This window comes from Sebastes umbrosus, chromosome 14 (assembly GCF_015220745.1).
Source record: "Sebastes umbrosus isolate fSebUmb1 chromosome 14, fSebUmb1.pri, whole genome shotgun sequence".
Lineage (NCBI taxonomy): Eukaryota > Metazoa > Chordata > Actinopteri > Perciformes > Sebastidae > Sebastes > Sebastes umbrosus.
Window position 1 is genome coordinate 15,593,696 of NC_051282.1, and position 25,351 is coordinate 15,619,046.

Genomic DNA, 25,351 nt, shown 5'->3' on the forward strand with positions numbered 1-25,351 from the left:
TAATTCTTGTTAGTAGGATCAATTTAATGTTGGTTTTGGTCTTTTTATGTGCTTTGTTGACCGTGTGAAAAAATATGGAATATCACCGACTTACTATTTAGGGGACTACTTTAAATCTGTTATGTTCATTCCTCTCAGAGGACAGAACCTTTTGTAATAGCAGACTCCTGTTCCTCTGTAAATCAGTCTAATTGTGGCGTTCCCCAAGGGTCCATTCTTGGCCCATTGTTGTTTACAGTCTACACGCTTCTCATTAAAAGGGTTTTAGGATATATAAGTGTGTAAAAAAGAATAGGAATTGTCCTATATATTTTTAACAGTTGTTTTAAATTCTCAAATATCAATATTAGTATCAACCCCCAAATCAGCGTCAGGCTCTATTAGGATTATAAACAGTCAAAGCATTCTGAAAAAAAACTCCTGCAGTTTCTATGTGACTTGACAACAATCAAAAGTCTTTTGTATTTCTGTATTTCTTGGTTTCCTAGGCCAAATGTTATTCTTTCTTTCTTATTAAAGGCAGGGTGGGCGATCTTGAGAAACTAGCAAGAGGACACTATATTTAAAAAAATGATCCAGCCGGAAAAAACGATCCCACAACGCTTCAGGCCTCCCTCCAAAGCCACTCCCCCAAAATTATGAACATAAACATATTATTATGAACGTGAACAACAAACATGGCTATTGTTAGTGCTAGCAGCTGTCAAGCTAGAAGTTTGTGGAAGACTGGTGACACGCAATTAGTGCGGGTAAAATGCACGCAGGTAGACAGGTAGGTAACCCATCCAATCATTTCATTCGGCCAGAATGAAATGATTGGACGGGTTTATTACAGTCCAGCGACAGCCACAGATACCGGATTTTTTTATTTTTTTTGTCAAGGAATTTGTTTTATTGATTGCCGTTAAGATGTAATAAGAATCTCATCTAATAAAACTAAAAAATGTCTCTAAAATCTTTACCAACCCTGCCTTTAAAACAAATGTTAAAAGTCGGTCCTGTTCCTGCAGACTGCTGTAGCTCCTGCTGCACACGACGTGGCAGCCAACTGGGACAATGCAAAATCAGGTCGCCTCTGTCTGCGAAAAAGAAACGGCTAAAGTGTTCTCATCCTGGAAGGGAAATGCTATTTATACACTGTATATCTCCCAAAGTCACAGAGTTATGGAAAAGTGGAATGTGTGGTTGCTTTAGGTTGACATTGACACAGTTAAATTGCCCTTTCATTTCCTTTAAGGAAACGCAGAGCCGGCGCTCCATCTCACAGGCCGACACTGTGCCTCTAAAAGAAGGAAATGTTGAAATATTGCTTTTATTTTGTGGCTCTGAAGAAGGGACACCGACTTAACTCCTAATAAATGTGCCTTGAGCTCGAGTCCGGCTCACATAATAGGACTTGTCTGTACCTTGTGTACCGCGCTATTGAAAATCTAACTCCCTCGTGGATTTTGGTAATGAGGATTTCCACTCTGCTCTGCTCCATACCTCTATGATTCAAATTGGAGCTGTAGCTAAATACATTAGGAAGACCTTTAGGGGGATGTAGGGGAGAAAAACAAGAACATTTTGGTAATTGCTCTTTTTTCATTTGTGTAATTTCTTTCCAGAGCCCTGGCAGACATTCTGAGGCAACAAGGACCAGTTCCAATATCTCAGTATGAACATGAAAACATTGCAGCGATTGATGGGTCGCCCAAAGACGAGACGCCAGTCAGAACCTTGAAGAACCATTACACACCTGTTCACACCAAGGCATCGAACCACGGTAGGTGACACTGCTCTGCTTTTATACTGATCAATAACTCAGACTGTGAAGGCCAAATAACTTACGTGTAGCTTTTCACTGCATGTCCATTTAGAAAAACTTCATGTTATGACGCTGGTAAAGCGTAAGTGTTGTAAAGAAAGACGGCCTTCGCTTTCCTTAATCTGCCACAGCATTCTTTGATTGACATCCACTGAAATAGATGGACGGGCTGTGAATCTTAAGCTTTTTCCCCTCAATCTTTCTTAAGAGGAAACATACAAGGAAATATATAGAGAATTAAATGGCTGAGTTCTCGTCTCCCTCACGCTGCGGTCCTATAAGCCTACTCAGCACTGGCTCAAAATTGAGATGCAAATTATCATTTTCTGTCGGAGACGCAAGCTTTTTTGTCCAGAGATAATTCTGTCGTGCAAACGCTGTTCCTCCTACTTTTATCTGGTCGGTCTCCAGATCCCTGCTCCAGGGATCAGCTCGTTTGCTAAGTGCCCTAGTATGGTGTCCCAGATTCAACAGTGTTGTGTTTCACTCTTGTGTCACCCTGCCTCCACCCTCCTCTCCTCCACCACCACCACCACCACCCAACATGGAGGGAATGTGTCAGAGGAGAGCTGATACAGACTGTACTGAACTGTAGAATGTGAGTTTCTCACTTTTCTGCAGCAGAATGACTTTTTAAACTAAACAAGCTGCCCAGACATTACAGCCTCTGCCTCTGTTTGTGTTCTACCAAAGACAAGTAGATTACGCTTGGTCACCAATGCGGTTTTAAAATATCTTCTCTTTATCTTATGTCTGCAGTATTTAAAGTATCATCATGTCCCCTTTTCTACTCTCTATTAGTAACTCTGTCTGCTGATTTTTTTGAGACTTCAAACTTGCCAAGTTTCAAAACATCAACTGAGAACTGGGAGGATATCTTGAGATTTTAGGGTGCTACTGGACGTTTTCAGGTGTTTTCAGTTACTGTGGCTGATTAGACCTCTGCTCAGGTTGGAGGTAGGTGGAGCTATGATGAGGTCACAAATCTTCATCTACCAATAAGCATGATGAAGGTGTAACTGGTCCCGCCCTAACAGATGCAACACAGCTAACAGGAGACTCAGAAAGGTGTCAGACAATTAGTCTGTACACGCCCATACAGTCCTGAGAAGAGGTCTAGTCAACCAGGCTTTAAAGTAACAAACCACGATATATTCATCAAGATTTAATAGTAATTCAGCCTACAATAAACAGGATTTATGGGATTCAAGACCGTTTAGAAAGTTCAGGAATCCATGAAGTTTATTATGAAATTAAACAACAATTTAAAAGAAGGAATAGAAGAGCATGTAGCCAGAGGAGTAAAACCACCAAGACTGAACATACAGAGAAAAAAAATCAACACCAAGAAGGAATTATCAAACGGGCCCCGAACCTCCAGGTCCACCAATCACCATTAAGTCAGTGGTAATTGAATTTATTGCAGATTGCAGATGGACCACTAAAGCACATTATGAACTAAAATGATAGGTACCAATGATATTAAACCTGTGGTATTACTTATTGTTAAGGCCCATCTTGTAGGTGGCAGGGGTCCTGAGTTATAGAGTCTAAATAAATGACTTTATTTTGAAAGTATATATTTGGTTGGGAACCACTGAAATGGGTTGGGTGGAGGGGGATTGTGTCGATCTGGCCCCGGGCGAAAGACGATGTCAGCATTAGGGCCGAACAATTAATCAAATCTTTTCTGAAATTGCAATATGGCCTACTGCAATTTTCAAATCGCAAGAGATGCAATATTTGTTAAGGGTGAAATGTGTCAAAATACCATTTTAAATGAAATATTCTGGTGCTGCAGACATATCCTGGTTTACACATCATATTCTAGAGACTTAAAGCTGAAGTAGGCCAGATTGGAGTAAATATGATTAGTGAAAATTATTTTTATAAAACGGTCGCTATTCCCTGACAGTAGTGCATGAAACAGGTAATCTGTGTCCTCCGGTGCTCCTAACGGTATCTGCAAGATTTCACAGACCGGAGGAAAACAACCAGTCAGAACCAAGCTGGAGTCTGTCGTCCAGCTGCCGTCTATGAGAGCCGGCTGTTGATCACTAGCGAACTCCGACCAAACGGTCAAACTAGGCAGCGCTGATCAAATATGAATCAATATTCTGTTATGTTAATGCCTATGTCTCACATCAAATGTCTTCAGAATCATCTTGTAGTGCACAATTGTAGCTGTAAAATTAGAAAGTTTGTGACCCGGTAGCCATGTTGAGATCTCTTGAGGGAATACCAAGCACCGCCCCCCAGCACAGCCAATAGGAACGCTCTCTCTCTGAAATGACCTGTGATTGGTCAAAGTCTTCCGTCACAGGCTAGATTTTTTTAAAGCCTGAAAACAGAGCCATGAGGAGGAGCAGAAGTCTAGTTATCTCTCAGAACACTTGAATTAAAATATGCTGAAAGGTTATTATGGAATTTTTGCCCAATGATGCCAAAAATTGTTGCCTACTAAAGGTTTTGAAAAACATCTTTGTTTGGTACAGAGCCTCGCAAAAATCACACCATAATCATTTTAATGTTTTTCAATGAAAATGAGAATAATGATGTAAAAATGATCATTCTCTCTAATATAGCAAATGCAAAATCAGTCAAGAATAATCACAATTATATATATATTTTTTTAAATCCTTCAGCCCTAGTCAGCCAAACTGACTGGAAGATGATTTCTGTGAAGGGCAAATGTAGAAACATCAAAGCGGTGATTGTTCAGCAATAAAATCTAAATATCAAGTAAACGGCAAGCCAGTTTTGAATTCCACTCCCTCCACATCATCCACGTAAAACTTTGTCCAGTATCAGAGCTGGTATCTGAGGAGGTATGGGGTGTACAGAAAGGAACACGCTTTCTTATTCAAACTTTCTTATTCAATATGGCCTTGTAGATTTTTGTAAATGAAGCTTATGCGTAAATTCAGTCAGGAAGACTAGGGGTGCAATCTCATTCATTCTGGGTCTCTCTCTCATGGGCTATTACTATGTCAGCTGATTATGGGCGTCTCTCTTTTCAGTGACCAATCAGATCTTGCCATATCTCCCTAAACCAATCACATTGTTGCTGTCAAAAGTAAAAAAAAAAACTAATCATAAATTTGTGCACTTTGTAATAAATCACCTTTCCATTCATACAAGTCTTTCCTGATTGAAATAGTACTAATAGCACTTTGACCTGTGTAGTCATATTAATTTTTTTTTTTCATATTTTAAACTTAATCTATTGCTCATATGCTATGGTGTCTAGAGAGTAAGCAACATCCCTCTGTGTGATTCACAAAGCCACAGATTGTTATTTTGTTCCTAATATATGGCGCCTACAGGAAAAGATGTCTTAATTGTCCAACCTGTGTCATGTCAGCCTGCTATTGTGTGCTGTGTGAACAGCAGCAGGACGTCATATTGCAGCAGGGGTGAGTGCATTTGAATGGAGAAGGCTTGAGAGAGGAGGGTGGAGGGTGGAGGGTATCCAAGCGGGGATGTAGGCACTCCAGGGAAGACGTGACTCAGATTTTATGACAAATTCATGACAGTGATGCGAATTTTAAAAAAAAAGAAGATGGCTTTGTTCTTTTTTTCAGTGTGGAAATGGTCAAAGCTGGATGCTGGATGTTGTTGGGCTTCTCTTAGTAGATTTCAGTGATACTATTGAGATATTCCAGGCTGACCTCTTTGCATTGGAACATACTACAACAGTACAGTATGTGAATGTGTGGCTACATGTGTGCACACATGCAGTGTGTCATTGTGCAGAGGCATCTGCAATCAGGTATATGTCTTTTTGTGTGTCAGTGGTCTGAATTTGTGAATTTAAGTTTTAGACTGCAGCAATGAGGACAGTTTTGAACATTTTGTCATGTTCTCACTTCTTTAAATGACAGCTCAAGACTCAGTTTTAGGGTTAAGGTAGGGGTCAACAACCTTTACTATCAAAAGAGTAAATGTTTGTAGGCTATGATGCACATTTTAGGTGACTAGAATGTTAAACCATTTTATTATTCAGTGTATAGGCTACACATTTTTTTTAAATTGGAGAATGTTAGAATCACTTTGAGCCTACAACAATGATAAATTAAAATTAATTTGTTAATAAATATGTTATTAATTTCCATATCATTTTTTGTCAAAGCCACAGGGAGCCACTGGAGAGGAGCTAAAGAGCCGCATGTGGTTAGAATTAAGTTTAGGTCAAGGTTAAAGGATTGATGTCAAAAGAAAAAAGAAAAAGGTTTTAGTCATATGGAAACATTTTCTAACCTAAAAGCAATAATTACAGAGTTACAATATGCAGATGATGTCTCTGTTTTTATAAAAGTTAGTTTATTGTAAAAGCAGAATATAGATAAATAGCACCATTTAGACTTTATTTTTCCTACTTTATTGCACAGAAGCACAACTTTTTTATATATATTTTATGTGGTTTTCAGCTATATAAATGATACCGGCCACTTAGCACGTAGAAACATCTTTGAATGACTTGTTGTAATTGAAGACATCAAGCTTAATTCAATGTTTCATGCTTTCAGTATTTACTTTATCCTTGAGCTTCAATAAATAGGAAGAAAGGGGGGGAAATGGTTTATATTAAAAATGTTTCCAATTAATATGGCATGTTTAAATCCATTTGTGAAAGGTGCAGGTCACCTCACTGGGAACAGTGGTCACGTTTCCAATACAAATGATCCTTTAATGATGTCTCCCACTTAGGTGAAGGATAAAGAAAAATGGTCTATTATCCACATCTGGTTTATAAGATGGCCTTCATGAGGGAGGCCAGCTGCTACAGTGATTCTCTGGTCTGAAACTATCTCCTGGGTCACAGCAACAGATCGGAGTTAATGGCTGAAGAGAATAAAGATGGATTTGAATAGATTTTTTTTTGATGGAGCAGCATAAAGGAATAAAAAATATATTGGTGCTGTCAGAAGCCACACTCAGTTAGTGTATAGCTCATTCCCTCTTTTAAATCCTTTTTTTATCACTGCTTTTATATACTCTAGGTGATAAAAATGTGTCCTTAAAATAATAATTAGAAAAGAGAGCAACTTTATGGTATTTCTACCAAAAAGGAAAGTTTTAACCCAAGGGTAAAAAACAATAAAAAGAGGCTTATGACATGCAGCAATGATGGATTTCTGGATTTGAACTGGAAACATCAGCAGTATCAATGTTCCAGAGGAGATATTATACCTGTATGAGATACTGATGAGTTTTTGGGTGTGGATGGTACTTCTCCAGAACTGTCCGAGAGTGGGCATTATCACTTCAATTCCCCACAGTTCTGTTCTCTCATTGTTGTGCTCTAAAGTTTCTATGGTGCTGTGAAAAAAGGCGACAAATATCTTCCACACTTTGCAGACAGAAAGGAATCATCTCCGTCGGACACTCGCAGCAAACTGGGTTCATTTTGGAGTTTTTAAAACTCTGCAGAAGTTGACTATAAAATGACATTACACCAACTTTTGGATGATATTTTCAAAGAATGACATCATGTTGCTGATGATAGTGAGTCTGGATCTCTCAGTCTGCCTGTAGAGTCACAATTACAGACTGAGTGTGTCTGTATTTATTCAACTGATGTTTGTATTGATATAGAGAGTTCACACTACATGGCCCAAAGAATATGGACCTCTGAACATCTTACCCATATGTGATTCTGGCATTAATCTGCTGCTATAATAGTCTTAATTTTTCTGGGAAAACCTCTCACTGGAGAATCTGGCTGCAGAGATTTGCTCCCATTCAGCCACAAGAGCATTGGTGAGGTCCAACACTGATGTTGGCTGATAAAGTCTACTGGCTGTAGTCAGCATTCCAGTTCACCCCAAACTTCTCGGGGGGTCAGGGGTTTTTGCAGGCTGGTCAAGTAATTAAAAAAAAAAAAACACTTCTTTATGGACCTGGCTTTATGCATGGATGCAATTGTACATTGAAACAGGAAATGGACATTCCCAAACTATTGCTATTAAGATGGAAGAACACTATTGTCTAAGATATTATTACTGTAGTATTAAAGGAGTAGTTCAATATTTCGCACAGGTGATGCAATGCAGAATTCAGAGGTGTGGTCACTTCATCTTATACGATGAATTTCTTGCATGCTGGATAATGCACTTGTTAAGCACTTTGTGACTTATGTCTGTGAAAAGTTCAATATAAATAATTTTTCCTTACTTAGTTACTTAGTTACTTTGTTTCCCCTGCTAAGCTAACTGGACGCTGGCTAAAGGTTCATATTTACCCTACAGACATGAGAGTGGTATCGATCATTTCATCTAACTCTCAGCAAGAACGTGAAAAAGCATTTTGTTTCCCAAGATGTCGAACTAGTCTTTTAAGAATTCTCCTTATCGGAACTAAGATGTCAGACGCAGCATGCTGTCACAGTAAACATGGAGGCCACTGAAGTCAGTTTTTACGGTTTCATTTATAAGATGATGTGCAGTGGAAGCTAGCGAACAGTTGAGCAGATGATAATGAGGATGAGGACAAAGAGTGTGGATGCAGAGTTGGAGACTTGGGATCGTGACGTGAATGACTTCACTGAAACAGATTAAACAAACATAAACCTTTGCCTGCAGTGTGACCGTAGCCTTATAGTGTTATACAACCATTCCATCTGTCAGTGAAGACCGTGAAATGTGGTTGAAAGCTCTAGAAAAAGAGTAGTTTAAGATAAACCCATTGTGTTTAATACTTGACCCCTTTTGACATTAACTCCTACCATGCATTACTGAACTGCAGTAATGTACACTTGAGTCATTAATCTGATGACTGTTTACTTTTCCCTGAAGGCCAATTCAAATATTACTTTTGTCTGGAGATTTGAGTTTTAATCTCTGAAATAAAACTGCATTCATGGATGTATGATGAGAAACTTCTCCAAAAGAAAAGGTTAGATCTGTTTTCATTATGCAGTGTAGATAAGGCAGATTTCCAGAGATAATAAGGGGCTATAGGTTTGCTCTGGCACATGGGAGCAATTTATATCACAGTCAGCGTCTCCAGCTTCCTGCTTCCAGCTCCGCGGTGCCGTCCTTGGAGCATACGGAGGTTATGAAACATCAGCATTTCACCCAGGGAGACATCACACAGATATACTCTACTGTATCATCGACATAGACACAACACTGCGCTGTTGAAAATCACTAGATGCAGGGAAATATATTTATTCCTTTCTTCTCATATTTACAGATTTCTTCGAAGGTCCCATATTAACAGAGAGTGCGTCAGTAATCAGCTTATAGTCATCCTCTGGGTTTGATAAAAAGAAACAAGCTGTGGTGCTGAGGCCTGAGTGCCACACTTCGTTGTGATGAAGAGCAGGCCGAACGGTCCCAGGTGTTCCTTCTCATTATGATAATTTGAAATGCTGTTCGATTTCGGCTTCCCGAGGCCCAAAGGTCTGACTGATGTTATTGACTTTGAGGTTCCTTGGAGAAAGAGGCATTTAACTGTTCACCAGTTCATGTAGAGAGAGGGATTGACAGAGAAAGAGAGAGAGGAGAGGTTGATAAACCATCTTTTTTGTTGGTTGTTTTTTTTGTTCTTTTTGCTGTTTTCGTCGACACTACATTCTTGTATTTTTTCTTAAGACTTGTCTGTGATTGACAGGACAATCGGAAGTTGTCAGGGTGCTAGCATTCACCGTGTCTTGCAGCTTTGTGTTCAGGCCGCACTCTCAATTACAGCAGTGGTCCGGAGCGGAGTTAACAGTGATGTGGTACAAATTGCATTATGGAGTGGTCTTTTAACACAGGGGAAATCCAAATGGGGGTATACCTGAGGTGTGCTGGCAATCCTCAAAGAAGCGGTCTTAAATCCTTTCTAGAATCAAGTGTATCCCACACCTCCGAGGAGCCAAAAGCACTTTTATTGTTTCAATTAAATGTAATAATTAACCTACTGTGGAGAAAGAAGAGTGTATTAATGGGTGATATGAAAAGCCCTGAAACCTGCAGACTGCATCTCTGGCATCGTCAAGCGATACATATTGACGAGCTGATGATCCCACCCGAGAGTCAGTGTTGTCAGTTGTGCCATTTTAGCCCTGTTTAGTATTCTTGTCATCTATGGCTACTCTTATAAAATGGCAGCTATGACTGGGTAATTGAGTGCGGGTACAGTCAGACCAGAATTTAAAATGGTGAAATCTTGCTGTGAATTAATTTCAATGGAACGGCCACCATCAGTGGATTCGCTCATAGTTGCGACATACTATTAGTCCATCTTTACACAACCCAGTAGCCAATGTTGCCATTGTACGTTTCTGCAAACCACGGAGATGTTGAATCTTGACATTTCTGAAAAAAAAATATGTTTCATATCAATATTTCTACATAGGTGTATATCAACATTATAGTGTTGTAACCTCTTTTGGTGCTTGTGCAATTTCAAAACTGCATTCTCAACAAGAACATCCATTATCTGTAACCACTTATTTGTGTTAAAATAAGTACATTACTTTTGGTTTCACACAGGACACAAACAAGTCCCATGTTTGTGTGTTTGTGTTTGACCCAACCATGCACCCCAACCTCCTCCCTATACGCAAACCTTCATTAAACATATTCGTGATATGTCAAAAATAAATGTAATCCACGAGAAAATGTGTTTCCTCAAAAACGTAATTGACTATTCAGTTTTGTTGTATGGGAATGTAATTTTCAGGAGAACAAGTTGTCGTTATTGAGTTTAACTTTATGCTGTTGACCAAGAGCAAACTGTCTGACTTGTCTGGCTTATGTTATGGTAATTTTTTTTAATTATCTCAACGTCGTTCGTGAGAAATCCCGTTTTGTCAATCATTTTGACAAGACCGACGGGTCTAAATACTACAGTACCCAGCCACCATTGCCATGGAGAAGACGCCAGTCATAAATCAGTGGCATCGGCCGATTCTAAACGTTTTGTCGTTTAATTTTGTGAACAAAACATGATACTATTGAATTCGTCCAAAATTGACCCAGAATCCAAAAGCAAATTTATTTAAGATTGTGTTGTATTGGTAATCTTTTGACCAGCGGTTAGCGGCACGTCATAGAATAAAACCCGGTGCCTGGATGTGTCCGATGTGCTGAAATGCACCTTGGGAGTCTTAGTTAACTTCTAGGAGTAAACGGCCCGCTACAGAAGAAATAAAAAGAGTCTCAAGGCTATTGAGACTGATGTTGCTAGCGTGTTAGCTATCGGTTCGCCAGCTACAGTAGTTCACTAACTAGCCCTGCTTGTAGTCTACGTCACCAAACCTCCAGCAACACCTATTTGGCAAGAACACATGAATTTCACTGCACCACTTCCTGGTGTGACCTTTAGTCAAAGAGAACACCTACTGCCCTCAGATACTTAGCTGAAATATTAATTTTCCAAAATTGTTTGTCTCACCAGGACACTATGGGAAAGAAAACCTGCGCAGCGGAGGCCAAGACATGCACAACTTCATCTCCTCTGGGTTTGTGACGCTGGGACGTGGCCACTTGAAAGGTAAAGTCCATCCTCATTATGTGTTTTTCACTTCACAATATCCTGAAAAACCACAGATCAGAATAATAATCATTTCACTCACAAAGCTCCCGTGTCATGCTGTCATTCTCTTTCTGCCAAATAAATGTAATAAAAAAAAAAATGTGACTGTGACTTTTGTTCAGCTCAGTGGAAGTTGGACATTACGACACATAATGGCTGGAAGTGACATCTTGCTAAGTCCACACACACACACATTTATTATCTGTGATTAAATCCACACTTCCACTGACAAAGTAACACTTCCGCCAGCGTGAGTGCAGCATGGCACGGGAGTAGATTTCCCCGCTATTGTGCTCCTTTGGAGTTTTAATGAATCCGGAGCAGTGTTTGGAGTGAGAACGAGCTGTAAACAAGAGCCCCGTTGTTGTTGTGTTTTTACAGCGCAGCAATCCATAGACGAATCGGGGCAGATGTCCTGGCAGGGCGATCTGGACATCCCCCTCTCCTACGGTACGTTCTCCAAATGTTCCGCTCTCCGCCGGAGAAAAAGCCACACACAACCGGCTCTCTGCTCGCACCTGATAAGAAAAGTCACTCACACTTCACACACACAGACGGACCAGTCGAGTGCCCTTGGCTGATAATCACAGCGCAGTCATTGGGTTGCAGAGTGCCAGAGTCGTAATATTTTATTTATTTTTCCTGTCGGTGGTTTTGTGAGCCAAAATATTTCCACTGGTGGTTGTTTGATGGCAGGTTTCAATAAACATGATGGCCATAGAGTTCATTTATGGCTTTTATGGACAGGTGAGGGTGTCAGATATTACAGTTTTGTTTGCAATTGCCAAGACACACAAACTACTTGCGGCATAATTATTGAAACCACTGAGCCATATGCACATTGTCTGCTTTACACTAAGTTTGAAATTCTAAAAACACATTACTACACACGGTTATCTACATTAGAGACATCGTTCAAAACTAAAAGCCTGTGTGTGTTTGTTTTGCTAAACACTGCCATTGAAATACCACACTCAATTATCAATCACCTGCACCCAGAATGCACCTGTGAAAACACCTGGAACCAATTAGCTCACTTAGAAATCAGAGATTGAACACTATAAACAGGATGCAGGTTTGCTCTTTGGTGTGCACAACAATGGAGAGAGAGTTAGAGGACTGTGTTTGCAATATTTTGTTGCAATACAGTAACTACTGTATATTCATGTCATCTTCAGTTAAAGTAATTGTGTCTGATACTGTTATGAGTACTGAGAATAAACCCATTCTATTTGTATTCATAGCATATATTTACAGCATGCTACTAATGAAAATGCCAAAAGACTCGATAAGACTAGATAATAGTGTGGCATGTGGGAAGAGACATTTATTTGGGCTTTGTGTGTAAAGTTGTGATGCAAAAATATCATTTTAGAAGAGTTTATATAGCTTTGAATGATGATATTTTGTGTACGTTTTGGGTTTTTGCATGCAGAGTTTCAACAAAGAGGGCCCTAGTATCAGAACTTGCGTTTTAGCAATTGCAAAAATCTGCATCATGGCTGCGGTCATTGACAGTGTGAGTCTTAACAGCTAATAAACACTTCTTAGGTGTCTGCAAGGTAAGTGAATGTTTGATTTAAACACGCATTTAGCTCTGATTGGGAGCGACCATGCCATTATTTACTCATTTATGGTGGATTTGCTCTGCAGAAATCATCAATCACAGTATGAATTTCATGTTGATGTAGAATTAATTGATGCTCGTCAGTTTTGTGTCGGTTTTCCATGGGTCTGTTTCAGATCAGGTCCTTTTATTTTGGAACCTCTAGTTTCTTCCACACAAGTTAACGTACTGTTGCTGCTGTGAGTGACATAAATACCCAGAATGCAGTGCCAAAGGGTGTTTCTCCTCAAGAGGTGTATTTTATTGAACCGATGATTGTAACCTGACAGCTTTATTTTAGTGTCTTGGTGATTTACAGCGACGGTCGCTGCGAGTAGAAGTCTTGCAGTGGAAATGGGTTTGCTAGATCACAAAATATATAAGGTGTTACTGAAAAGGAAAAGCTTTTCTCCAACCGGCTCCATGTTGTTTTAACTATCAACTATTAACACAAACAGCTCGGACTGACCAAACACAGTTATTGTGGTCGATGTATCTCCGAAGCCTGGTTAAATTTGGAGGAAATTGCAATATTTAGACACTAAGAAACATAAATATATTCAACAGCATCTCTGTTACTATTGTCCAATGTGTTGGAAAGGTTATAACCAGTTTAATAAAAGACAAAACAATGTAGAACGTATAAAGTATTCTATGTTTTTCAAGATTTATAGTCGTTAAGTGTCCCTATGAGACTTTTATGAGGCAAATCCAAGGACACCTATCCTCCTAAAAATACCCGCTCTGCTGCTGGTGGTGAGGAGTTGACTGACATTCACTGTTGGTGACATGTTAATATGACTCAACCTGAAGCTAAATAACCATCACACACTGAAGAAGGCTTATTTTATTCCCCTCTACAAAACATTTAAAGTGAAAAAAAATAAAATAAACTCTTGTACTTGCCGGATTAATCTTTAAAGAATTAAACAAACTTAATGTACGATTTGTAAAAAAGCAGCAAGAGAACAGCACGTCTGCTCCCATGAGCTGCAGGATAAATCTCTCTGGTATTATTTCACTTGGCGTTTGGAGAGATTTGGGTTATAACACGCCTTTGTCGGGGACTAAATGGGTGTTTAAACAGCTTCAACCAAAAGATAATATTTTAAAAAGGCGCCTGAGGCAGCGACCCGCTCCTGACTGTACCCGTCACCCTCTCGATGCACCTATTAGGTGACACGCTTTAGCGGCCTGATGGCGGTAGCTGTCACTTCAAAGCGGAGGTCCTGTCAGCCTCCGTCGTACACGTCTTAGTTTAACAGCTGGCTGTCGGCGGGATCTCTACCCCCCCGCCCCACAACACACACACACACCTCCTGTTAGGGGGAAGCAGACTGACAGATGTGCACCATGTCACCGCTGAATGCATCCAACGCCGCTGCACAGACACCTCATATCTCGTTTCTCCAGTAGATAACATCTACAGCTATAACATATCTGCACATTTCATCTGACTCACCTGCCCTCGGGTTCATCTCTCTGCTTCATGTGAAGAGCTGGGAAATGGTTAACAGTATAGTACTTGAATACATGTACTTTGCTTGAGTATTTTGATTTTAAGGGAAATATTGTACTTTTTATACACTTTATTCCGTTTTTACTTCTTTATTTCTTTTCCCTCTTACTTCTTTTCTTATGTTATTTTGTACTTCCTTCTTTCTTTTTACATATTTGTACTTTTCACTTCCCTACATTTATCTGATTATTTCTTATATTCCCATCTATTTTGCTTCAGTCTTTTTTAATTTTCCTTTTTTTTCACCCCTCCTTCGTTCTTTTGTTTCTTCCCTTCCTTTCTTTCCTCCCTTATCTCCTTTCTTTGCTTCATCCCTTCTTCCTTCCCCCCCTTCCTCAATGCTTTGCTGGGTTCCTTCTTTCCTTTTACCTTCCCTTCTTTTTTCTCCCTTACTTTCCTTATTTCATCTATGCATTCGTACATCTCTTCTATTTTTCCTTCTTTTCATCTTTTATCCCTCTTGTCCTCCCTGATTTCCTTTTTGTCTTTCTTCCCCTTTTCTTTCTTCTTTAACTGCTCAGAAACAAACCAAAAAAAAAGAATCCCCAAAACTGAAGATGTGTTTTTTTTTTTTCCACCCAACAGCAAAACCAAACTACACTCTTAATAATCAGCACTTTTATTTGGTTCAGGAGTTCCTTTTACTGCTGATATATGTTGATTCAATATTTGAATTCATGACATGAATATGTAAAAGTGTATTTTAATGTACTTACATTAAAAGCTTTGAGTAGCAGCCTGCTCTGGCTGCTCTTATTTGCATTTCAAAGCCTCGGCGCTTTAGAAAAACAAAACGTTTTCAATAATTCCACTGTTTTCTAAGACGGAGCCTGTGTGAGCATAAACAGCTACGACCTCAAACTCAACTGTGTTTGTAACATTTCATTGTTTGCGTGGGAGCGTCGTAGCGAAAAGGAACAGTACAAACAGTACCGATTTGAATGTACGTCAGAGCTAACAAGCTGCTAAACAAAGCTCCAAGTAATGCTGTCATTAATATTCATGCAGCTCTGATATAACACAGTGGATCCACACAGACACCGCTGGTCTACCTGCTCCTGTGGTGGACTGTGTGAGGCCACTGCCATGGCTGAGAGTGGTGCTTTCACTGGTTCCATGTCTGTCTGTCTCTATTCCCTGTGATGGATTGTCTGTAGTGATGCGGCCGTTTAACAGCTCTGCACCACAGCGAGTTTACTCTGATGGAAGGCAAGCGGCTTCTCACTGGAGATATTCAAACACAATGAGACTCCTAAAACCTGAATGATCAAAAGATGCTTTATGTTTAAGATTCATATCTGCCTCCTGATTCCCCTTCAAGTTCTGCATCTTTTACCCGTGACCAAGATATTTCCCTAAGTTTAACCAAGAGGTTGTAGTTGCCAAAACAGAACCAAACCCTGTCCGTAAAGGTGGCAGATCAGGAAACACTCAATTGATTTTTGAAAGGAATATATAGTCAAGAAATTGTGATAAAAGCATGTATTACCAGCCCGTTCTCATTCCCAGGGCGTACCAAGGCTATGTCACGGCCGTCGGGGTTGGGTGTCGCTGCACAAGGAAACCTTTAGCACCGGTATAAAACACACCGGGCTTTCCATTAACTTTAATGTAAACCCATCCACGGCAACAGTAAACGCTCCAAGAAAGTGCGCCGGGAGTGTGGTGACGTAGTTTAAAGAGCGAAAGAGACACACACTTAGGGGGGTGGATGGGTCAAACAAACACAAGGCTTTCATCCAGGAGACTGTTCATGTCCAGTACGTAACGTTACAATTGGCTGCTCATTTGTGTCCCCTTTTCACAATGTTTTAAGCCCAAACATGTAGTTTTTTCCTAAACCTAAACTATAGTGGTTTTGTTCTCTAATCCTAAAGAGATGCCAAAAATATGGTCACACCAAGGGGCGTGACAAAGCGGCGGTATGTGAGTTGGGTTAAGAACGTGTTGGTGTTACATCTTCCCACAGTCTTCCAGGTCCAGCCCGGTCTCACCAAATGGCGTATGAATGGCACGGCAATTTCTTAAGTAATTTTGCATGCAATCACAAAAACGTTCTTAAAATGCATCCATGTGAATATATACGCCAAACAAAGACAGGAATTTCAACCAGAAGGACAGTTTTCGTGTCCCAAAGTGTAAATTTGAATTTACGTTAGTGACGTGTTTTCTGTACTTCTGTTACATTGTTTACGCACGTATTTTTACTTTGTTTATATGCTTATTTTAAGCCCAACCCTGATGTTTTTCCTAAACCTAACTAAGTGTGTTGTTGCCTAAACAACACCGTGACCGTTTCACAGTAACAACGTGACGTTAAATGGCATGCGAAAACCCTAAAATGCATTATCATGACATGCGGAATGTCCTTAAAAGTGGCGTGCTATTTATTTGATACGCCTTCCCTTGAGATCAGTTTGCAAGGTGACATTCTCCAGTTGCCTTTTTTGGATCAACAGGTCTCACAATATACCATCGTTTATTTACAAATGATTTATTTAGAGATAAATAAAGCATTTGTAAAAAAACAACAACACTGATTTACCTATGAGAGGTGTGTGCGTGTGTGTGTGCGTGTGTGTTTGCATTCTTAAAATGAGAAATTGTTGTCTAAAACACAAAGGGGTATTCGGTTTACAATCACATAAAGCAGTGAAAAGCTCACATTTGAGAAGGTGATACCGGATAATGTCTAAATATTTGGTTTGCAAAACAGAACAAAAAAAATTGACAGATCATTTTCACATTTTTAAAAACAAGCACGCCGCATACTCAAAAGCTGTCCGAGGTTAAACGATCCCGTCGAGTGCGTTTACCTCCCAGATATGTTGTGTACAAACATCCCCTTTCGTCCTCGGGGCTTGTTCACCTCTCTCCTTGCCTTCTCCGCCTGTAGCATCCACTGATGTGCATCCTGCTTAATTACTTTTTCACGAGTTGCTCCCTGTTTCCGTCCTGAGGGAATTGCTTTCCCCCCTCATCCCAATCCACTTAAGGTGACCTTGTCTTATTGGGACGCACTGCTGCAGTACTCCCACCTCCCCGTGCTGTAATCCCTGCAGGCCTACAGTGTGTCTGAGCATAGCTGTGGTGCTGAGCGGGAGTGCAAATGGAGGGGAGACACAGCGTGCCAAGCATGGGTATCACTTCCCCAGTTTGCCTCCATTACCGTGTCCTTATACACCTCCGTCTTTAGAGCTGCCGTTAGTGGACTCTGAGCTCGGGCCGGCGGTAACTGAAAACTTTGAATTTGAGAAATCGATCAATAAATCATGTAATGTGACATCATCGGCACACTGCACACTCATGTTTACCAACCTGACTATGACGCTTTATATTGATTCAAAGAGATCGAACGGTGGTGAGTCGAGCCTTTTCTGGATAGAGTGCTCGCTTACTGCTGATAAAGTTTCAGTCTATCGGTGTGTGTGTGTGTGGACGCAGAACCATCTGGATCTCAGTTGTGGGTGGAGTGGATGCTCTTTCCTGTTGCAGCTCCTCTTTATAATTTGAGCTGATTATTTTTAGTACCTGATTTTTGGTACAGCTCCATGCAGCTTTCATTGTCTTGCTCAAATTGGTGTTTTAGTCTTAGTCTTTGTCTGTGGCTCAGAAGGTAGAGAGAGAGTCGCCCACTAATCTCTGGGTCGGAGGTTCAATCCCCGGCTCCTCCTGTCCACGTGTCTTGAATCCTAATGCTCCCGATGGACGAGCCAGCTCGTTGCATGGCAGCTCTGATGCCATCGATGTGTGTGAATGGGTAAATGATTGTCTGTTAAGGTGGAAAAGCGCTATTACCATTTACACCTGTGAGATTTCTGCTTTTTTGCTCGATTGAAATCAATCATGACCACCAAGAAACAGAGGTCTGAACTGGACTGTGACTGCAGCAAATAATAGACGGAAACATCTGCACCTCGTTCTCCTCCAAACTAACTAAACACATTACATCAATTCAGTGGTTATCAAACTGTTTTTGAGCAGGTCTCATCTTCCACACATTTAGCTGCGCGGAACCGTTACAGCTCACCTCACAGCTGGCCACATCCATATGCAGCACAACACAAAACACCAAAGAAAATGTCAGAAACGGGGCGCAGCTTTGTGTTTTGTGACGATCAAAGCATCCACAGGGCTGAGACTCAAAGACAAGGCATCAGACGGCAGCGAAACAGCAGCGAAAGCTTTACCCCCTCAGCTTCCTGTCGCCGAGCTGTGAACTTTTCATCTTAGTGATTTGTGTGACGGGTGGAAGCTCGTGGCGGCCCACGCTGGGCCAGATATGAACCCAGACGTACACGAATCTTGTAAAGCTGGGCATTTTTGACCAAACGACAAGACTCTCAACTCTCAGATGTGACTACAGTAGAAGTTTTTTTTCTCTCCAAAGAGGTTGAAAAACAGCAGGAGGGACTGAAGCTGTCGGGGCGATACAGCAGAGGAGGGATACGTTCGGTGAGATTAAAGGGACAGTAACAACGAGGTTAAATGAAAACACTTTTGGCACTTTTTGAGTCACTGCTCAAAAATGAATGTATATTTATTCCAAACACTAATTGGTGTATTTGCATAAAGTTTTTGGGCAACCGTGGAATTACAGTTTCATAGAAATTCCAGTTTTAACAGAAGAAGCCATTAAATACATTTGTCTCTGAGCGAAAGTTTCTCCTGGGTTAGCAGCATCACCCCCACCTCGCCCACATTTAGCCAGAAACAAACAGTGAATTAAGTTTCCCCTGACAAACACTTAATGAATAAATGCATCCGTTTGCTGCATTCAAGTGTTGGTTTGAGAAATGAAATAACTAAAGGCCAAAAACAATTGCAGGTGAATCAATCAAGTTTGGATGAACAATAATCAAAAGTCAGAAGGTTGTGTTGATGCATGGCTTACTAATGAAGCAAAATCTGACATGAAAAAGAATATTTTTACTAAAAGTTTATCAAAATACTGCAAACTACCAAAACAATTTAGACAATGGTCATTCTTCTTAACTGTTCTAATGTTAATTTTGGCATTTCTTACTTGGAAATGTCTTAATTACTTTTGGATTTCAACAAAAGTTTGTAAAATCCTGAAACTATATGTACATATAATCACACTGTATTCATATATTCAGAGACAAAATTAAGAAGTATTTAGAGGGATATAAGAACTGAGACAAACAGGATGCAAAGAGCTTCAACAAACCTAAGTAAGTTTGGTCAGGAAATTAAACAGTGATGGATTAGGTCTTCATTCCTAGCCCGGTCACTTTGCATCCAAAAACAATGCCATTCTTGCTTTTGGTGTGTCATTTCACGTCATGTCGTCGGTACTGACTGCAAATGACATGCGAAAAGCCTAAAATGCGTTATCATGACACAACGAGTGGCCTTAAAATGTTGTGCTATTTATACGCCTTCCCATGAGATCAGGTTGTCATTCCTTACCTGTATGTAATTCCATTCAGAGGCACAAATCATGATCTTTCATCTTTTTTTAAAGATGGTTTGCCATAAACTCCTCGAGTCAGAGACTTTGCTGCTCTCCCCCAATCATTGTATACAGCTCCAGTGATATAATTTATGCTCCATGCATCCTAGAAGTTAAACATACAATATTTGTTTTGAGTCTAAGTAAGAAGTTTAACCTGATATGTGAACCTTCGTTGTGTGAAAATCCAGGAAACTCAAAACCTTCATTCTGTCGCCGGGCAGTTTCCAGGCAGCATCGAGTCTCTGATTGGTCTTTATCAGGTCATTTTAAGTCAGCGCAGCGTTCGCCGGAGTGGTAATTTCCGCTTCTTTCTCAATGAGCGTGATTCGGAGCAGCAGGGAGACGGTCCTCTCACGGTGCACAGATCTGCCGCCGCCAAATGCACAATATGAATTGATTCCTCTCCTTATCTCTGCTGTCCATTAAATAGGAGTCTAATGAACCTGATTAGGTTGGTTGGATGGAACTCACACTCTGAGAATCCCACAAGCCTTCCTACTGAATACTGAGATTCATACATCGCGTCCTCTCACACATACGCACAGATAGCCTCTAACACATCCCCTCCTCATGCATTATGTAGTGCATGTTTGTACACTGAAATCACATCTGAAGAGCTGACCGGATGGAACGTCAACCTGCGCTATCTCATATTAAAGCGCCACTTACCTTCTCCAAACATTCTTTATCTCAAATTGGAAATATATATCGTCCTTCTTCCATTTTCATATCAAGGCTATAGTATCTGTATATATTGGTGTCAGGAACTTCAGAATATATTTGAATATTCCCGTGATATCAGAGTTAGTAGGTAAATATGATCTGACTCTGGACTAAAAGTGGAATATCTTTTTAAAATATGTGTGTATTAACATCTTCATCTTCAGATCTTGAAGCATTTATTTGGTTGATGTTACATTAAATTGCATTGTATTCCTAATTGAACCAACATCTCTCTGACACAATGTAAAAAAATAAATAAAAATGAACAGGCAAAGCAATGCAGATTTATTTATATTGCACAAAAAGCAGGTGTGCAGGTGGGTGCGGAGGTCTAACATGTTATCATCCCAACTTGTCACATACCGCCCCTTGGCCTTGGTGTTATGCCCTTTTTGGCATTATGCCCTTTTCAGCATTAAAACCGCTGTAGTTACACTTGGTGTCACTTTAGGATTAGGCAACAAAACCACTATAGTTAGGTTTAGGAAAGAACTACATGGTTGGTCTTAAAACGTTGTGAAAAGGGGACACAAATGAACAGCTGATTGCAAAGTGACGCACAGGACATGAACAGCGATCTCCTGGATGAAAGCCTTGTGTTTGCACCTAATAATCTGAGTCTTGGTGAATCCACATCATTTTCTAAACTCCAAACTCCCAGTTTGTAAGAGAGACTTTTTGTTACACATTTGTAGTCTCCAAACCCAAACTGTAAATTGATCTTGATATGTAAAATCTCAACGTATCCTCATATACACACACAACGGTTCATATAATATCTTATATATACAAACTAGTGTATGAGAACAGCCTGAAAATCTAAAGATTTTTTTAATGATATGTATGTCCAATAAGCATGAGTTCACCTGCTCAGCTCAGACAAGCAAACCTGTGAACGAGTCAGGCTCCACTTTCCCATCCTCCCCTCTGAAGGCCGTGGGGCTGTGGCACCATGAAACGCTATTAGCAGCATAACAAAGTTGTGAATTGAACGCGGCGGCGATGAGAAAGCACTCTATGACATGTGAAATCCTGTTAGGATGCAGATTAGCGTTATCTGCGCTGCACCTGTCAATATCTATTATGAGTGGAGGGCAAGGACAGGGCAGAGCTGGACATGGAAATGCTTCTGTCAGCACAGTCGCCATAACCGAATACCAATACTTGAAGGGGCCGGCTCGTATTGGTATGCAAGGAATTAGCTCTGATACAGTAGGCAGGCCGGCCCCAGGCAGCCTTGTTTTATCATTGGGGGAAGTATTCTCCCTTTACAATGAGGAGGGACTGCATTCAAACCAGAAAGCTGCCAGGAGGATAGAATAATTCAAGAAAAAGCGCTGACAAACCAAGGACGAAAAAACGCCTCAGAGTGGCAAGAAGAGGCTGAGTGTTAATGGCTGTGTGGTGAAGGACAATGTCCTCATTTGGAAAACAAAGAGGGCTCAATTTCAGAACACTTGCACTCAGTTAAACGTAGACGACTCACACATACACACTGAAAGCTTTTCATCTAAAAATATGAGCAAAAGGTTACTAGCCGAGAAAAGAAAATAGAAAATGTTTGTCATCTTAGCGAGTCTTCGGCAGAGATAGCAGAGGCTGGAGGATATGAATGAGTGGTACTGAATGTGTACGTTTTCCACCAACACTATTAACACTGATCAACACTGTAATTGCATACAAAGAGGTGGTATTACAACTGTAGTATTTCTACAACTGCATCTCTCAGTTGCATAACTGTATTTACAGTGTATGTACAGGGTGTTAGTGGATGTTGCCTCGTATTTTCAGGGTGAAGTGTCCTGAAGGTATGTCGTAGATTTTTCACAAATTTTTGGTGGTCAAGCTGTAAACTGTATATAAGAAGTGGACGTAGTCACTGTGACATCACCCATTGGTTTGTGGATTATACGGTTTTGAAGTCTCGAGTTTGACATCTTGGCCGTCGCTGCCTGGGTCAAGTGGACAGAATTATTTTCTCTGCAAAAAGGGAAATAACTTGTGTTGTAATAAACACTATAAAATGGGACCAGGATCAATAGATAATTTTAGAAAGTGACAAAATGGTTTAGTGTTGTAAATTATGACCATCCGATGAAAACCACCTATCTCCCAATTTGGCAAAATGCGACTTTTGTTGACTGTAGCGTGAACACAAGGACAATGATCTAATCTGGAGTGCTCATGCATCTACAATCAGAATACACTCACATCACACAAAGGACTTGGTAAATGCACAATGAGCTCATCAGAGAGACAGAAAACTGCCGTACAAACAAATCAGCGCCCAGTCGGGTAGAGATGTGATTTTTGTTCCACATCAAACCTCCCACTCTCTCCCACTCCTCTCCACACAGCGCTGCTGCTGCTGCTCGAGTGTCAAATTGCGAGCGGCGTCGAGCGCTCACTCCAGGCACAAATGGCTGATAATTGTATGTAAAATGGCATCAGGAAAATTACAATTGCAACTCATCTGCAGGTTGACACCAGCGCGGGAGTCTTCTCCTGTAAATGCTTCGTTAGTCACTGCCTCTGAATGTTTTTCTGTGAATGGGAGAAGGCGAGCCGCCGCCCACCCGTTTCCTGTGACCCTTTGGGCAGACCTGCAATCGCTCCAGTGATGCATCCTACGCACACACACACCAGGCTTCATTCATAAATGTAGCTCTTTAAAAAAAAAGCACAGATGTGAAGGAGCCCTCGCCTGTACCGATAAAAAAATCTGCATCCGTACAGCACCAGGCTGCGACAGTAGGATCAGGTATTGCAGGCTTACTACTGTGGAAATCTGTGGAGTGAGACAAAGGTGTAAGAGCTGAGAGTGGGGAGCAGTGATCCTCTGATTAGCAACGTCCCTCGTGTGTTGTCTTGGTAAAGCACCCAGCACGCACTGCCCTGCCTGACAGAGTGGCAACAGAGAGGATGGGAGGAAAGAAAGGAGAAATAGTGAAGGGGAGCTGGCTGAATTGTGAGGTTTGGATATTCTAATGGGGCCTTTTTCTCCCATAATGTGAAACATCTATCAGAGATGTTTCAACAAGCAGTGTGGCCACTTTTCTTCAGCGCTCATTAAGAGTCGACACCAGCTGAGTGCCTGCAGGAATGCATGATGGTTCATTATAATATTTACACATTTTGCTCTCATTCATCACTGGGTGTAATGTGGTTTGCAGAGCGCCATCAGCAGTAGGTATTATCATAAGTGCGTAGCACAGAGCAACTCTTTTGCCTCACAGTATAAAAGGTTTTAGATCGAGAGCTGGGTTCTTTCTGGGCTTCCTCTGGGTAAGTTCCAAAGACGGGTGTAGAAAATGAATGGGTGGATGACTGCAGATAGCAGAAGTTTAGAGGCCGTATCTGCATTCTTCTCCTAGCCAGCAATAAAAAAAGGTGTGAAAATCTGAAGTGGAATCAGGTCACACTTGAAACAAAGTCAGTCTCAAGTCGAGGGCGTTCAGTAGACAAGGCTGAACATTTATATCATGAAAATCTTTTTTCATTAGTTATTTCTACAAAATCTCGGCACGGCAACCACAGTATAGTCAGATTTTAATGTGGAAGGTCACTGTCTGAATAAAACAGGCAACATTGCTTTTACCAATGAGGCTCTATAACAAAGATGACACATTACAAGCTCCACCAATGGTTTGAAATGGTACACACTTCCTGCCTCCTAAGTGGGCGTGGTCATAGCACATTCGCCTCTCCCCGCCCATCTCCAACTCGTTTGTAAATGTTGTGAACACTGTGTGGATGGATGAAAGCTATATTTGCATAATATATTTATATTTTCTTTTGCTAACATTAGATATTTACACAGCTAACAGCTATATTTAGCATTACGAAAATTAGTTAGCTAGGGCGTTCGCCAACGTTAGTTGCCAGATCTCATGAGAGTGTGCTGCTGAGACAGAGATAGGTCTCAAACAAAGTTAATTTTGTCCTAATTTTTGTCCGTCTGAAAAATGTTATTTTAGTGTCAGAATATTCAGAACATATGTGGCTTGTGAAAAAACACTCAGAGCATTTTGCTGAGAGACAACTCAACAAAAATAGCTTACATATGTATTTATCACACACAAAAATACATGTCAGTATTTATTATGGATGATCCACCAGCAGACGTTGGTCTGGCACGTTTTAATTGTGCGACAGCAATGACGTAATTAAGAGAAAATGAACTGAATAGTGTCCACAAGTGTTTTTTTTTTTTTCATTTTGCTGATGAGCTCACTATGTAGAGTGCTACAGGAATGAGTCCTAAAACCAGGAAATAAGTTAGCATTTTAGCACTTCCTGTTCCCTCGTATAGAAGTCAATGGCTTTTTTGAATGGGTTTATAGTTAGATGTCTGAAATAAGGTCTGTTGTTAACACAAGCTGAAGAGATTTTAACGTTTTGTTGTACCATATAAAATACATCAATTAATACCCCAATTGAGAATTTTGAAGCATGTTTAAAAAAGAGGTTGCTAACAAGTGGCTAAATGAGACTACTAAACATCATCATCCGCCTTTACAGCCTTGTTGTGTATACTCACGCTCATGCGACCGTGGTGTAGTTTGTTTTACAGCGTAACGTTAGCTTTTTACTTCTGACGATTGCATTCACACTTCAAAAATCATAAAAGTGGTTTTCATTTGTGGAGGTTATCTTACTGAACAAAACGTGTAAATATTATAAACGTTT

At 40.5% G+C, this 25,351-nt stretch overlaps 1 protein-coding gene across 2 annotated transcripts in view; it reads left to right on the forward strand.

The window, feature by feature from the left end:
* Nucleotides 1-25,351, forward strand: part of LOC119502376 (protein shisa-6) — an 86,380-nt gene that overhangs the window by 7,421 nt on the left and 53,608 nt on the right. For both annotated transcript variants that reach the window (XM_037793318.1, XM_037793320.1), the window contains exons 3-5: nucleotides 1,608-1,765; nucleotides 11,198-11,293; nucleotides 11,717-11,785. In XM_037793318.1, the coding sequence (XP_037649246.1) occupies nucleotides 1,608-1,765; nucleotides 11,198-11,293; nucleotides 11,717-11,785 (323 nt within the window). The remainder of the gene's footprint in view (nucleotides 1-1,607; nucleotides 1,766-11,197; nucleotides 11,294-11,716; nucleotides 11,786-25,351) is intronic.